This window comes from Heloderma suspectum, chromosome 6, assembly GCF_057233095.1.
Source record: "Heloderma suspectum isolate Gila_16-S chromosome 6, 16-S_ref, whole genome shotgun sequence".
Taxonomy (NCBI): Eukaryota; Metazoa; Chordata; class Lepidosauria; order Squamata; family Helodermatidae; genus Heloderma; species Heloderma suspectum.
Window position 1 is genome coordinate 18,380,255 of NC_139463.1, and position 16,561 is coordinate 18,396,815.

The window sequence follows — 16,561 nt, forward strand, 5'->3', positions numbered from 1 at the left end:
TGCACCTGAAGAAATAACTGTATAGGGTCTCCTCCTTAATTTTTTATTCCTGAATTCGCACTTCTATTTCTAGAATTTAGAGCAGTAATTTTGGCATTAGGGAAAGGAAACACAAACTGCTTGCTTTATCTCTCAACAGGAGATGTTTGTAGTGCTCAGCATCCCACAGACTCATGGTGTTTAAATTTATCAAGGTTTCTGCAAACAGGGAAGAATCTGAGAAGCACACATGGCATGTTGCCTAGAAACTGAAGAACTGAAAATAGTAACCTAAGCTTCTGACTTGATTTGAGTATTGTTAATGGCGATTTCATGGATTTCTATGTATGTATCCAAAATGCTTCTGCTCTATAATCAGCCTGAAGAAGACAAAATCACACTCCAGACAACTTCAGGCCATCAGAATAGAGAACACAGTTACATTGTAATTGACAATACATCACTTCATCTAGTTAGGGAATTCTGTTACTTAGGTAGCATTTGGCAGATTCATCCACAGTATGGAAGGAGTGCAGGGTGCAGCTTCGGACAAACATTAAATCTACTGTTGTGTTGTCCCTGCCTTGTTTTATGGCTTTGAGACTTAAACACGACACTGATGCCGCTTATTCAGTTGGAAGGCTTCCATTTTTGCCACATATTTAATTTACAAATAGATTGAAACACAGGATTCCTAACTCAGGAATATTCTGTTTTTAAATTTTGTAAAAAAAAAAAAAAAAAAAGGTAAAGGTGTCCCCAACCAGTCGCGTCTGACTCTAGGGTGCGGTGCTCTTCTCCATTTCTAAGCCGAAGAGCCAGCGCTGTCCAAAGACGCTTCCGTGGTCATGTGGCCGGCATGACTGAACACCAAGGTTCATGGAACAATGTTACCTTTCCTGCCGAAGCGGTACCTATTTATCTACTTGCAATTTCTTGCTTTCGAACTGCTAGGTTGGCAGAAGCTGGGACTGAAGACGGGAGCCCACTCCGTCACGCAGCACTCGGGTCTCGAACTGCTGTCCTGCCGACCTTCTGGTCTGCAGTTCAGCGACTTAACCACTAAGCCACCACGGCCACCCCGCAAATTGTATTGAAGGGCGGATATAAATCCCTCGGTAAGAGATAAACAACTGACACAAGTGTTTCATCAAGAGTGTATGTATTAAGTCTCAGTTTTGTTGGTTGGACACATGGTCCATAGATCATAAAGCTTTCTGTGTACCTAAAATACTGCTCTATATTTAACTGAGGAAGGGAATCTGATCAAAAGGTGGCCTCATCATTAGGTACAAAGATATTCTGAAGGTTATTCTCAGAGAATGCATGATGGACACCAACACTTGGGAGCTCTGTATCTCAGACAAACTTAGATGGAGTGGTCTGCACCATAAGGCATTATTTGTGTTGAAGAGCAACATTTGCAGTAAGAACATGAGACATGCTAGATCAGACGAAGAGTCCATCTAGTCTAGCATTCTTTTCACACAGTAGCCAACCCGCTGCCCACAAGCAGAACATGAGTGCAACAGCACCCTCCCACCAATGTTCTCCAGAAACTAATGTTCATAGGCATACTGCCTCTGATACTGGAGGTAACATATAGCCATCAGGACTAGTAACCATTGATAGCCTTATCATCCTCCATGAATTAGCCCAGTCTCCTTTTACAGCCATCCAAATTGGTGGCCAACACTACATCTTCTGGAAGTGGAATTCCATCACTATGCGCTGTGTTAAGAAGTGCTTCCTTTATCTGTCCTGAATCTCACACCAATAAGCTTCATGGGATGACCCCATTGGGTTCTGGTATTATGAGAGAAAGAGAAAATGTCTCCCTATCCATTTTCTTCATACCATGCATAATTTTGTACACCTTTATTATAATTCCCCTTACTTGCCTCTTTTCTAAGATAAACAATCCCAGATATTCCATCCTTTCTTCATAGGTGAGTTGCTCTTGCCCTTTGATAGTTTTAGTTGCCCTTTTCTGCACTTTTTCCAGTCCTACAATATCCTTTTTAGGTGCCCAGAACTGTACATAGTATTCTAAGTATTGCCACACCACAGATTTGTATAAGGGACGTGTGATCTTGGCAGTTTTATTTTGAATTCCTTTCCCAATTATTCCCAACACGGAATGTGCCATTTTCACAGCAACTGCACACTGGGTCGACATCTTCATCAGGCTATCCACCACAACCCCAAGATTTCTTTCCTGTTCAGTCACTTCCAGCTCAGATCCCATGAGTTTATACTTGAAGATGGGATATTTTTTGCCCCAGTGTGCTTCACTTTACCCTTGCTTTCATTGAACCACATTTGCCATCTTGATGCCCATTCTCCCAGTATGGAGAGATCCTTTTGGAGCTTCTCGCAATCCCTTTTTGTTTTAACTACCCTAAATAATTTGGTGCCTTCAGCAAACTTGGCCACTTCACTTGTTGTTGTTCAGTCGTTAAGTCATGTCCGACTCTTCGTGACCCCATGGACCATAGCACGCCAGGCCTTCCTGTCTTCCGCCCTCTCCCGGAGTGTGCTCAAATTCATATTCATTGCATCGGTGATGCTATCTAGCCATCTCATCCTCTGCCATCCCCTTCTTTTGCCTTCGATCTTTCCCAGGATCAGGGTCTTTTCCAGTGAGTTTTCTCTTCGCATTAGGTGGCCAAAATATTTGAGCTTCAGCTTCAGTATCTGTCCTTCCAATGAGCACTCAGGGTTGATTTCCTTTAGGATTGATTGATTTGACCTCCTTGCAGTCCAGGGGACTCGTAAGAGTCTTCTCCAGCACCACAGTTCGAAAGCATCAGTTCTTCGGCGCTCAGCCTTCCTTATAGTCCAGCTCTCACAGCCATACATTACTACTGGGAAAACCATAGCTTTGATTATACGGCCCTTTGTCGGCAAGGTGATGTCTCTGCTTCTGACTATGCTGTCTAGGTTTGCCATAGCTTTCCTCCCAAGGAGCAAGCGTCTTTTAATTTCATGGCTACAGTCACCGTCTGTGGTGATCTTGGAGCCCAAGAAAGTAAAATCTGTCACTTCTTCCTTTTATTCCCCTTCTATATGCCAGGAAGTGATGGGGCCAGATGCCATGATCTTCGTTTTTTTAATGTTGAGTTTCAAACCAGCTTTTGCACTCTCCTCTTTCACCCTCAAGAAGAGGCTCTTTAGATCCTCTTTGCTTTCTGCCATTAGGGTGGTATCGTCTGCGTATCTGAGGTTGTTGATAATTCTCTCAGCATTCTTAATTCCACCCGGTGATTCATCCAACCCAGCATTTCTCATGATGTTCTCTGCATATAAGTTAAATAAGCAGGGTGACAATATGCAGCCTTGTCGTACTCCTTTCCCAGTTTGGAACCAATCGGTTGTTCCATGTTCTTACTGTTGCTTCTTGACCCTCATACAGGTTTCTCAGGAGACAAGTAAGGTGGTCTGGTACTCCCATCTCTTTCAGAATTTGCCAGAGTTTGTTGTGATCCACACAATCAAAGGCTTTAGCATAGTCAATGAAGCAGAAATAGACGTTTTTCTGGAATTCTGTTGCTTTCTCCTTGATCTAGCGAATGTTGGTTATTTGATCTCTAGTTCCTCTGCCTCTTTGAAACCCAGCTTGTACTTCCGGTAGTTCTCGGTTCACATACTGCTGAAGCCTAGCTTGTAGGATTTTGAGCATAACCTTGCTGGCATGTGAAATGAGTGCAATTGTACAGCAGTTTGAACACTCTTTGGCATTGCCCTTGTTTTGAACTGGAATATAAACTGACCTCAACGATGGGTGTGTGTGTATGCCACTGGCTGTCCTTCCTGAATGGTTAGTGCCCCACTTTTGTCAAACCCCTTGAATTACAGCTGAAAGTCCTGACTTCGCTCCCATCTGGGTGTGTTTCCTTTCAACTTGAATGTGGTGGTGTACAGAGGCCAACTGCCAAAACAGTTATCCTTGTTCCAATATTTCTGGCCCTGACTGTAGCTAGCTAGCTTGCCCCAGCTGCCACCATAGTCAATCCAATTAGAGGGCCTTGTTTAAAAATCAAGAGGGCAGTATAAAAGAACATGGCATTAAATTAGTACTGTGAGCTCTGTCCTTCACACTAGCATCAATATATATGTTTGTCATACATGCAATCCCATTTTCCAATCCAGAATTGGACTTGGATCTCATGTGAAAAGCCATAGAAACAAAGGACTCAGACTGGCAATGTCCGTACATTCATCCGTCATAGAGATGGGGAGAGACCACCATTAGTGAACAGGAAAAGTAGGGAGGCTGAAGTAAACAAATAACCTATTTTAGTCTTATGCAAGCAGACAGGCGTATTTTTGGATCTCCTAATTATCAGTAGTGGACACAGTACAATCCAGTTAATTCAAACAATGTTTTAACCACGTCATCGTATTTTGAAGGGTTTTTGAGTTAGCCAGTTTCTGGCACAGATGAATGATAAGGTTCTCATCCATTGTGACAATGAGACTAGAGAATTAATTCGAAACCAGTGGTATCTGCAAAGCAAATGAGGCTGTTGTATGCATTGTCAGTTCACTGTTCATTCCCACTCTCCTTGACATGGTGAATGACCCAGTGAATTGAACATATTGCAATGGCTGCACCCCATCCCCTTTCTGTTTCCAACTTCGGCTTGATGTTAAATGTCACAGTAGGGTACTCCTGAAATTTAATTATGACAAATACAGCACTCTGTCATGCTGTTTGTTTATAAGGCTAGAAAGCTCCAGGGAGCAAAAGCCATGGAAACATGCTGAGCTTGTTGTCTGTGACACAGTGCTTCAATTTAGGCAGTTCAGGGAGGTGGTGTTGGCAGTGCCAGAGACCACTGGGGACTCATCCTGTGCGTCACACGTGACAGTTTTTGTACAGGGCCCCAGCCTCCCCCTAGAGGAGAATTGTGGAAGTTATTTGTGCTCTGTCCTTTAAGATCAGATCCTAATACATTGGCTAGTTTTATAACTCCAAACTGCTCCTTCATGTTAAAATGCGCTAGTGACAGATTAAAACTGTTTGCAAACAGATGTGCATATAGCTTTTATTATTGCTTTCCTCTTTTTTTTCAAAACTATTTTATATCATTATCTTACTCTAGTTTATTACTCAGGAGTCTGAATTCAGTAGGAATTAAGAAGTGAGGATCTTAAATTCAAAGTGTCTGAGACAAGGAAGGGATTTGGAAATTAAAAACCATTTTTATACTTTTGAAGTATGATGAAGAGCAGGGTTATAAGTGTAGAATTAAAAATATGTGATATGCTCTCTTGGAAGTACTTTTTATAAGAATGCTTATTTTTAAGGGAGTCATTATATCTAATTAGTATGCAGTCCTAGTGTAGAGAGCTTATTTTCTCTCTCAAATATTTAGAACACAGGATCCTCTGATAAAATAATTTGGAGTAGATTCAGGACACACATAAACCCATTCATTCTTTATGGAATCGGTAATTAATTTACAGAGAGAATTGCCACAAGTTGAGGTGATGGCTAAGAGAATCAAACAGAGTAGGTCAATCTGTGGCTTTATGATCTATGATAGTTAAGAACATCTAAATCTCTGAAATTGCTCCCTCTCCCTTCTAGACTAGCCCTGGAACTAACATCAGCAGGGGTGCACCTGTTATCATTACTGCCGCCCTTGGAGTTTCATGGGGCAGTGGCACATGGAAGGTCCTTCAATATAGTGGCTCTGAGATTGTGGAATTCCCTCCCCTCTGAGGTGCATCTGCAATCATCATTATAGGATGAAGGATATGACATTGTGTTGTTTTCCCCCTATAGTGAAGCCATGTAATGCAATAGTGTTTTAGATTATGATATGAATTGAGCTTTTGGTGGTGGTTTGAAGTTTTATATTATTTTATTGGTATGCATGCACCCGATCCTGGGACCATAAGGTGAACTGTGGACTATAAATTTAAATAAATAACAAAAGAGCCTTCCTGGATCAGACCAAAGGCCCATTGCACCCAGCATCTTGTTTCCCACAGTGGCTAATCAGATGCTTCTGGGAAGTCAACAAGCAGAGTACTGATGGCTATTAGTCCTCCTCCAGTGCTGCCTCCCAACATCTTGTGTTCAAAGACATACTGCCTCTGAACATGGAAGTTCCGTGAAGCCATGTTGACTTAGAGCAGTTGATAGATCTATCTTCAGTTATGTTATTTTTCTTTTAAAGCCATCTAAGCTAATGACATCCCCTCCACTTATGAAAGTGAATTCCATGTTAATTACGTTGTATGTGAAATACTTTCTTTTGTCTGCCACTAATCAGTTTCATTGGATGACCCTGAATTCTAGAATAGATGAGAGAGAGAGAGAGAGAGAGAGAGAGAGAGAGATCTAAAAATTGAACCTCCACATATAGTATCTGACACTGGATGCTGTGGATGAGTATTGAGGGGTAGCGTCCTTCATTTTTCCTTGTTTGAGCTTCCCAAGGGCATCTGTCTGGACATGGTTTGAGACAGAGTGCTGGACTAGGTGAACTTCGGATGAGGTCCAGGCTGGTCTCCCCCTTGTAGTGGCTCCCCTTGGCCACCTGCCCTTCACCTCTCCAGTCCCAAGGCAACTGTCAGAGCGGAGTGTTCTGTCTGGCAGGAAGGGGTGAAGCAAGCTCCCTGTAGCTGCTCCGGTGGTCTCCACATGGTGCTAATTTTGGGGGGCAGCCTTCCAGTGACGCTTTTTCTCCACAGTGAACAATGTTTCCTTGTTTGATTGAGCAGTTACATTGCCCAGTTTTACAGAGTCTTTACTTTGAGAGCAGATTTTTCTTGTGGAGTATATTATTCTATGGAATTGTGTAAAGAAGTAGGTGTCATTGAAGCATACCACTATATCCTGACTCTCCTAGCTTCAGTGCAACTCTGTATAATCTTCGCGGGGGTGTGTGTGTGCAGAACTGGGCAGAAAAGAGCATCTAGGAGACATACCATTCAGGAAAACAAGCTAGCAAATGCCATTTACTACCCAATATAAAGGGTTTTGCTGTGTTCACTATGTCATGCCCTACCTGGAGGAGGATTCATCTGAGGAAGAAGAGGAGGGGGAGAGGCAGCACAATGGGCCCCAGCCATAGTTCAGCAAAGAACAGGAGGCCTTGGCTGACAGTTCTCCCTTGGAAACATTACAGGATCAATCTGACCCCTCTGCAGCAGTTCCTGAACTTGATCCATCCCTCTGAATGGCGTAGAATCAGACAGGAGCAGCAAAAGAACAAAAGGAAGTCACAGCGTGGGGCCTCCCTTAAAAGCAACAGACTGACCTAATTAACCAGCTGTGCTGATTAACGATCAGCTATATCATTGCTGATATGTGCTGACCCCAACATCAGCTTTCTGCTGCAAATAACAGTGCCTTAACCTTGGCTTTGCTTTCAAGATACCCAGTCTGACTGGCTACCCATCTGGACAACACTTTCAGACACCCCCCTGACTGGCCTTGACACTTGCTCAAATGGATGCTGGTGAACTGACCTCTGGACTGCCTTGACCTCACCTCTGCCTGTGTCTGCAAACCCTCCTCGGAACTTCTGTATATGACTTTGGACTGAACTGGTTGCTCTCTTGCTGCTGCTCCTAGGACTATCTGCACCTTGCCCAAGGCCCTTGCCTGCATTGAAGCAGGACACACTATCTCTTCTCTAAAAGCAGCATTAGAGTTAGCATATAACATAAAATAGATTTAAACAGTCATAGGAGTTTTGCCAGAGTTACCTAGGAATGATATGGAGCGGGGGTTATGTATGTTGTTGTTTAAATAATGGCAACACATGCTTAAAAATGCTGATGTTCTGACTGGGAAATCTAATTTGCTCCTATATGGAGGATAAGAATATGTAGCAGGAAATTAGTTGTTTTAAGTAGCTAGCTGGGGTGTCTAGTTGGTCTGAATGGCCTGGATGTTAATGTTTGCCTAATGCTGCCTGTCTGTCAGCAGATGCTAATATGAGTTCCTGCTTTTTCAGTTACAGATTAATTGCACACACTTCCTCCTGGAAATTTTAGCTGTGACTTACCTTATTTTATTCAAATGTAGACATACAAACAGTCTGTAAAGCTAAACCTATCTTGCTGTTAAGTTTAATGTGCTGTCTGTTTTAATAGACTGCAGTAGGGTAGGACAAGAGTGGATAGACTTCAGGACTACATGATATACTTTCCCTCCCCCCTTTTGTTTTGTTTTTATTTTTAATACCAAGATTCTTCTAGCAGGAATCAATCATAGAATGGTGGTTTGAAGGGCAGAGACAGTGACAGTTTGGGGAGCAGAGCCTGGTGGGTTGGGGTGCTGCCAGGGGTCTACACATTTTGGCTAACCTTGGTAGACAGCCAAAAGATTCCCTCCTCCAAGTGGCTAGGGACAAAACCTCTTCTCCAAGTTTGGGGGTGGGGCAGAGGATTGTTCCTGGAGTCATGTTGGGTTTTGGAGGCACTTCAAGCACCTAGGAAGCCCAATGAAAAACCAAGCTCTAGCCATGCTCCCAACCTCGAAGCTGAGGAGGGGATTTGCCCCTGCAGTTGTTCTGGGCTGTCAAGACCCATAGGCTAGGATGCTGTTTTGACTCTTCATGTCGAAGTTGCTCTAAGCAGCTTGGAAGTACAGTGCAAAAGCAAGATCCATCCCACTTCTTAAATTGAGAATTGCTCCTTAGTGGAGGGGGATGGTTTGGGCTTCTTACAGTCAGCAGAGTTGGCAGAATACACATTGTGGCAAGTGTGACAAGCATCATTGCGGTACCCACTAAAAACTCAAAGGCAGCTTTCCCCAACGCAGTGCCCTCCAGGTGATTTGGACAATTCCCAGTATTCATGACCATTGGCCATGCTGGAGGTTGAAGTCCAATAACAGAGACAGCATGCCTGTGTACACCAGTTGCTGTGGGACATGACCATGACGGTACTATTGCCCTCATGTCCCGCTTGTGGGTTTCCCACAGGCAGCTGATGTGAACAGAACGCTGGACCATATGGACTCTTGGTCTGATCCAGCATGGCTCTTCTTACGATCTTAAGTCCAAAACATCTGGAGGGCACCAGGTTGGGGAAGGCTGCTCTAAGACATACTGCTATTGCATGTGCTTACATGTCCCCTGCCACCAAGTGATACCATCCACACCATATTTAGGCCTCCTAACCCAGTCAACAATGCAACTGTGTCACAAGTGCAAAGGAATAACTAAGTGCATGCAGGGCAGATAACTCAAGGAAGTGAATTCAATGATTCAGTATACATCAAATGACATATGTAATGCATATGCAGCATTTAGAAAATATTTACCCGTTTTACAAATTGGGATCACTGAGGCTGAATCTAGTTCCAAGGACAATTAGTGAATCCACAGCAATGAACTCAGAACAAAAGTAGATAAAGTCACATGTGTGCCTTAAGCCATCACTTGTGCTATAAGCAACGCATCAGTCACAACTGCCCCATTTGCAGAACTTCAGTTGGTTCTGTGTTGGCTTTCTTAAGCTTGCATTGCTGCTGCCTTTACCACTGGAGGCCTGAGAAACCAGAAAACAGTGGCTGTGTGTCTTGATGACTAGTTATTTTAGATTACATGTATACAGAGACAATATAAGCTTCCAGGTCTTTTCCCTGCTCACTGTGCATGAGTGTGCAATGCACAGGTGCACAAAAGCATTGATAAAAAGGGTGAGACATACTGGGTGGTGTAATCAATCCTGATCACAGCATTCTGCCTGCCTGTCTCAGCTGTAGAACAGGCACCAAGAATGTAGTCTCATCTCACTAAATACAGGAGGATTAGTAATTAAACCATATAATGCTGCAAGAAATTCAATAGATTCAAATGAAAGTGAATTTAAATTAAAAGTTGAGTGTCCACCCTGCCATGAAGCTGCTATGAAGCCTCCCTAAAGCACCACATAGCTGGTTGCCAAAGATGGCCAGCCTCACACTGAATGCAGCTAACGTGTGGTATTTGGTTATCTGAAACCACCTTTCAAAATGGTTTGGTTTCAATCCTGGTTAAGTGGGAATAGATGCACCTGCTGAACTAGAATCTCCATTGTACAACTACACTTAGAGATCTCAAAAATCTCTGACCCAAATCATTTCTGAAGGGGCTTCTGTGTGTCTAGTATAGAAGGATCAGGCATGGTCACCATGAAACATCTAATGGTCAATTAACACTGTTGCTTTTGCTTTTAAGTCCCCCAGGTTCTCAAGAGCTGCACTGAATTCATTGAAAAGCATGGCATTGTCGATGGAATATACCGTCTATCTGGGATTGCATCCAATATCCAGAAGCTACGGTATGTTTTTTTGTGTAGCCTTTTTCAAGTCTAGGACACGCTAACTATAAGTTCATTCTCTGGCTGATCATTCCTTTTCTAAAGAGCACACATGGGAATTGACTTTCTAGTAACTTGTTAAACTTCAAACTGTAGCTGGTTTAGGAATGATCTAGAATCTAGTTCATTCCTGAGGCAGTTACATTTTGAAGTGTAACACGTGTTAATTTTAAAGTGTAACCCATTTTTTCATGTGTCTTAGAAACAAAAAGTATGTTGTTGGCTGGGATGGAAAGCAGTTGTGTAGCTCTATGGTCACTATCTACGATTTCAGAATACAGAACATCTGTGGGATAGCAAATAATTTATGGCCGATGTGGGTGAGAGCTTCAGAAATGGCAGTTGCCTCTTCTCTGATTAGCTGCCTGATTCACCTTATTAGTTCCTGTGTGTCTAAGTCTAGCTAATCTGAAACATCAATTTCCAGCCATGGCCCTTGCAGTATAACTTTTGTTCTTCGTGGTCTCTGTGCATCACACATATGGGCTCTGCGTTTCCCTTTTCCATTCATTCGGGAAACTTCTATAGCTGAGGAACGTTTTGGTAGGAACCCTTCCCCACTGTCCACTGCGCATGTCCCAGCGGGTTCCCACCCATTCCCTCAGTTCTCTTTCAACCACCATAGTGGATAGTCTTGTTCAGAGCTTTCTCTCTGCTTAGAAAGAGAATTGCAGCATTCCTTGCTGCTGCTGAGGACTTACCTTTGTTATATTTGTTATTTTTCGCCTCCCTTGTCTTTGTCGTTGGATGCATAGGACTGGGGGTGGCTCCAGACATCCCATCATGTTCATAATTTTGCTTTCTAGGTGGTTAAGATTGAAAGGAAATGCTATTTTCATCCTGACAGTTGGGAAACTATACCTTGGCAGGAATCTGTCACTTCTAATAATTGGAATTGTCCATGTTTGGGCTGTATCCACATGGAGTATATACCATGAAATCACTTTTGTTCATGGTGTTTTCCACATTACAAGCAATATGATTTTTGAGCAAACCAGTTAGCTATAAAACTACCACAACTGCCTCCCAAGAAGCCATTTCATCTAGAAAAAATGTGAACTTGCAAGAATGTGGCTTGGTGGTTGAGCATTTTCTTCTTCCTGTAAATGAAGCCCTTGTCTTTTGGTTATATATTTAACTATTTTTTTCTCTTGCACCCTCTCAATTTTTCTTTTGTCTCTAGGCACGAGTTTGACTCTGAGCAAATCCCTGACTTGACAAAAGATGTATATATTCAGGATATACACTGTGTGGGTTCACTCTGTAAACTCTATTTCCGAGAACTCCCAAATCCTCTACTCACCTATCAACTCTATGAGAAATTTTCAGTAAGTGAAATATGTGATTCTTATTTTTACTGCATGGGCAGCATTAGTGTGAATCATGTTCTAGAAATATCTCACCTTTTAACTATATTTTTTTAAAATAGCAGGGTTAAACTCAGACTTAAAGAATTGCCCTCCATACAGCCATCTTGAGTGCCAGTTTTTGGTAGAAAGGCAGGGTACAAATCAAATAAATAAATAAAATATATCTTTCCTATATATTTATATGAGTGTCCATTCATAGTTCTGGTGCACTACATTGCATGATTAGTGGCACTCGATGTGCTCTTGGGGAAGATCCAGGAGAAAAGCCTCAAGGCTGACTGGAGGTTCTTAATAATATCTGTGCATTTCTTCCACCTACAAGGGAAATATGCCGACTTGTCAATGCCAGTGTGCTGAACTGGGTGGATTTGAGACCAGGGTTCAAATCCCCACTTAATTATGAAGTTCAGTGTATGACCTTGGGCAAGTTAAAATCTCTCACCCTAATCTACCTCACAGCAACACTGTGAAAAAAGAATAGGAGATAGAAAACTCCACATATGCTGCTCTGGCCACTTTGCAATCAGAGTGGAATACCAAAGTAATAAATAATACCTTTGTGACCTAATTTAGGGTAAATCCATGGCAACACAGCTTGCTAGATTAAAGTGTTCATTTTTGTTCAGTTTAATTGACTCGTGTTTTCCATACTAATTGTCTACAGGACAACTATTGACTACAAGAAGGCCGCCCAGATATGTGGCAAATGCATGATGCTGAGGTTTGTGTGTTTGTTTCCTTCTAGGATGCTGTGTCTGCTGCTACAGACGAAGAACGATTAGTTAAAATCCATGATGTCATCCAGCAATTACCCCCACCTCACTACAGGTCAGCATACACAGCTCTTGCTAAATACACAATTACCTTGTTATCTTAACACACCCCTGCATTCCATTTTAAAAAAAAAATCCCAGATGCCTTTAATTACACAAGACTATCTTCTTTTCCCTGCAGGTTTGGCAGTATACCTCTGTCTCTCCTGGGGCACAGAGATAGGCCAGGACTATTCACACTAATATAAATTCACTTTGTATTATGCGTAGGGTCCTAAGTTCATGTCTTCCTTGATGTCATTATGCAATTATATAATCATTCTTAAAAAGAAGGTTGACATTTTCAGTTTGCTTTCCAATTTCTACCCTCCTAACATGGCTGGCTTACTGAGGCAGCATTATTCTTGCATGTATTAAATTAAATGGTTGAATGCACACTGAAGGATTTATAGCCACATAAAGTTGACTTCTATTTTAATTAGATCAGTAACAAGACAAACAATATATCTTATGCATAATCTTAGCTGACATTCTATAAAGTATGAAGGCAGTGCAGAACGGGGTCTGTCATAGCAGAACTACCTAATTTTGTTAAGACAAGGAGAGGCCATGAGATCTGCATAGTATTTTTATGGTGGCAGGAGGGACACTCCGTAGAAATGTAAAAATCCAGGGTGTGAAATGGAAAAAAATTGCAGGAAATGTAGGGCTCTCGTCTTGCCTTTTAGGCAGGATTCTGCAAATTTGATTGTCAGTTAAGGTGAACTGAATAAAATGCCAATACAAGCATAAATATGCCTGACTGTAGCAGGGTCAGCAGATGTGCTTAATTGTCAGCAGGGAACTAGGGCAGCTCACTGAGTGGGGCTTCAGTACTTCCCACATTAAGGACGAATAAGGAATGCTGGCAAACATGAGTCAGAAAAGTGGTTTGGGGATCTGGCAAACCTTTCAAGGCTTTGCTTGGCTAGGCTTGGAGAACTTGGCTGCTTCTAGCATATGTGGGCATCCAGAATCAGCTGTGGTGGTGTTGGAAATATAGTAAAATATAGAAATTGGCTCCTTGGTAGATATGGCCTTAAGAAGGCAGGATGTGTTCTGTAGAAGGCAGCTCTGTCTTCTTTAGGAGCATAGTTTATTACTAGGAGAAGATTCAAGTCTTACTAGAGCCTGTGGTTTTCTTGCTACTTTTTTGGCTTGTGGAAGCCCATCTAGAAGCAGAGATTGGTAGTTGCTGTGGCCGATGCATGCTACCAGGCTAGCTGCTTTGCTTCTGATAGCCTGTTGGAATTAAGAAGCACAGAATGCACTCTTAGAGCCACCAGCAGCATTTACATCACCCTTTATAGGAAGCTTATGATCAGTAACTTGGAATACCTAAGTTCTGCCCTGGGCGCAACTTTGATTGTTTGGGGTTAATTTTATTAATTTGACATGGCCCAGGTTTGAGCCTTCAGTGAATGTGGACTATACTTGTTTTCTGCAGATGTTGGATTATTCAGTCATACTGGCTACAGCTGTGTGTGTTTGTGCATCTGAACGCAGGAAGACATCTCACCATATTATTATTCAACAGATGATAGGTCTTCACATTCCTAGTTAAATATTTCTGTTAATTATGTTTGCCAACTCAGTCCAGCAGTATCTTCTCATTTTCTTTACAGTGCACTGCAGAATCCTTCCCTAGGTGTGTAGGGTTCATGAAATCTCACCATTGGGTTGTCCCATCATATCCACATATCATAACTACAGAACAAAAAGAAGCATCATGTTGTAGTCAAAAGTTTGCTATGAACAAATATCCACATACAATGGGACCATGCTGACCTTGGGGATTTACTTGTGGTCAAAAACACCACAGCCTCAGTTACTGGATGTAATCTTGAATCAGGAAGCAGAATCAAAGGAGTTTTAACTTGGCTTTGTTCTGAAGCATCTTAGAACCTGTTTCTAAAAGGATCACTAGCCTACAGAATTATTTGAAAGCATTTTGTACTATAAACAAAATCTGCCCACAAAGCCTGATGACTTTTTAAAAAGAACATTGGATATCCCACCCACTTCACTTGTGTAAACTCTTGCTGATGCTTTCTCCATGTTTTACTCCCTCATCTAAGTTGATCAGTCTTGATTTTTTTTTCCTATCACAGAAGAATCTGAAGAAAAATTTGTGTTCATCAGTATTAGTAGTACTACAATTTTTTTTAGTTGGATGCGTGTTGCAGAAGCTCCCTCTAGTGACCACCAAAGAGGGATGATGTTTCACTAGAGGTTACCTGACGTCTCCTTGTCGGGATAAAGTAACGTTTTTGCTAATTATGCTGTACCCTCTAAGGTGGGGTGCATGGAGCTCCCTGCTGTGGCGGCAGCAAAAAAAAATGGGAAGGATTTTGATGTATTAGGGTGGGCTTTTCAAAGATACTCAAGTATCTTCCATTTTTCAGAATGCAAGTAAATGGCCATTATGTTTTCAGAATTAGTCAACTTCTCCTTAGTCCTGCTTCCCATGAGTCTAGTAATGTGATCAAATAATGTCCATGTATATAGATCTTCAGTTGCCTGACTGTTAGAAGTGTATTGCAGTGTTTTCCCCCACACTGTATTTTGTCTGCCTGCCATTGCATTCTGAAACTTGAATAAAAGCATGTTCTGCTGCCTTCATTCATGGCGTAATAAGGAAGTAAAGATGCAATTATTTTTCAAAAAGCAGAATGTTGGTCTTTGCTTAGGACATGTTATTAGAGTATGTCATTTTGCTAATAAAGACATTCACATTAACATTTTTTTCTGTTTTGCAAATTGCAAAGTGTAATAAGTTGACTTATATGTATTTGCTTTTAGAACTAATACTCTCCCTCATTTTCCAGGACACTGGAGTTCCTAATGAGGCACTTGGCTCATCTTGCTGAGTACTGTACCATCACAAACATGCACACTAAGAACTTAGCGATTGTCTGGGCACCAAACCTGCTGAGGTACCTTTTTGTATCAGATTGAAGATGTGCTATCGTAGCAAGGATAGTTTTATGTTTTATTCAGCAGATGAGATAAACACTAAACATCCAAAAGGATTTTATATAAAACTGTAAATCTGATACTTCCTTTATAAGATTTTTGTGTCACAACCTTAGTTGAAAGCAGTGGGAAGAAATCTTAAATGGAAACTTTGAGATGGAGCAAGATTGGACATGCGTGTTTGTTGCATATGTCCTATGGATTGAGTGGGCATACCTCAGTCCTACCAGGAGGCTGAGCAGTAGGTGAAGAAGGAACTGGGGCCCAGTCTTAGTATACTGAGATGTGCATGGGACTCCCTAGCTGGGTGTCACACCCAATGTGGCATTTGCCTGGTTTAAGAGATATTTGCCCTCTCTCCCTGGTTGGTTGCAGTGTACAGAAGGTGCAGCAGCTAAGACCTCAGTAATGAGATGATGGGAGGTGAGAGGAAGGGGGTGACACAGTACTGGAAGTGTGAGGGGCAGACACACAGCCGCTTCTGCCACCTGAGGAGTTCGCTCACCAGGAATCCAGAATAGCAGCTTGCTCGGAAAACTGCCTCCAGCCAGTTGAGCAGCTAGTCAACCTGACCTCTGATCTGATGGCAGCAGCATTGGATTGAAAAGAAGTGTAGAGGGAATGCCCCAACCTGTGAGCAAGCTTGATCTAAGACATACCTTGGGAGACTTGGTCTACTTCTTCAGTTGAACCATCTTGAAGGGTGATGAAGCCTGACTCTGTCAGCGCTACAACAGGCCTACATTATAATAGTCTGTGTATTTCTGGGAGCTGCCTGACATATGAACTCAATGTGTAGACTCAGGCTTGCTCACCTGCTCCTGCTGGATTTCAAGCCTTTAAGGTGAACTACCACCAATATATTTTTAAATGCCCATGCAAGTAGGAACCTTTCACCTCTATTTTGCAAGAGACAGATAGCACATGTGGACTTTACATTATTCATGTAGAAATGTACATACATAATTATGGCCTCACATTATAGTGTGTGCTCACAATAGGAGAGAAAATGTGCAAGACAGAGGCTTATGTCTCTGCACCATTGTGTTTGCATCCTACACACTGAGACTGTCTTCTAGGTATTTATAATTT

At 42.1% G+C, this 16,561-nt stretch overlaps 1 protein-coding gene across 20 annotated transcripts in view; it reads left to right on the top strand.

Annotated features, from left to right (window-relative positions):
- ARHGAP32 (Rho GTPase activating protein 32) overlaps window positions 1-16,561 on the top strand; it is a 346,243-nt gene that overhangs the window by 307,010 nt on the left and 22,672 nt on the right. For all 20 annotated transcript variants that reach the window (XM_084803670.1, XM_084803653.1, XM_084803655.1 and 17 more), the window contains 4 exons: window positions 10,170-10,272; window positions 11,495-11,639; window positions 12,427-12,509; window positions 15,322-15,429. In XM_084803670.1, coding sequence (XP_084659796.1) covers window positions 10,170-10,272; window positions 11,495-11,639; window positions 12,427-12,509; window positions 15,322-15,429 — 439 coding nt within the window. The remainder of the gene's footprint in view (window positions 1-10,169; window positions 10,273-11,494; window positions 11,640-12,426; window positions 12,510-15,321; window positions 15,430-16,561) is intronic.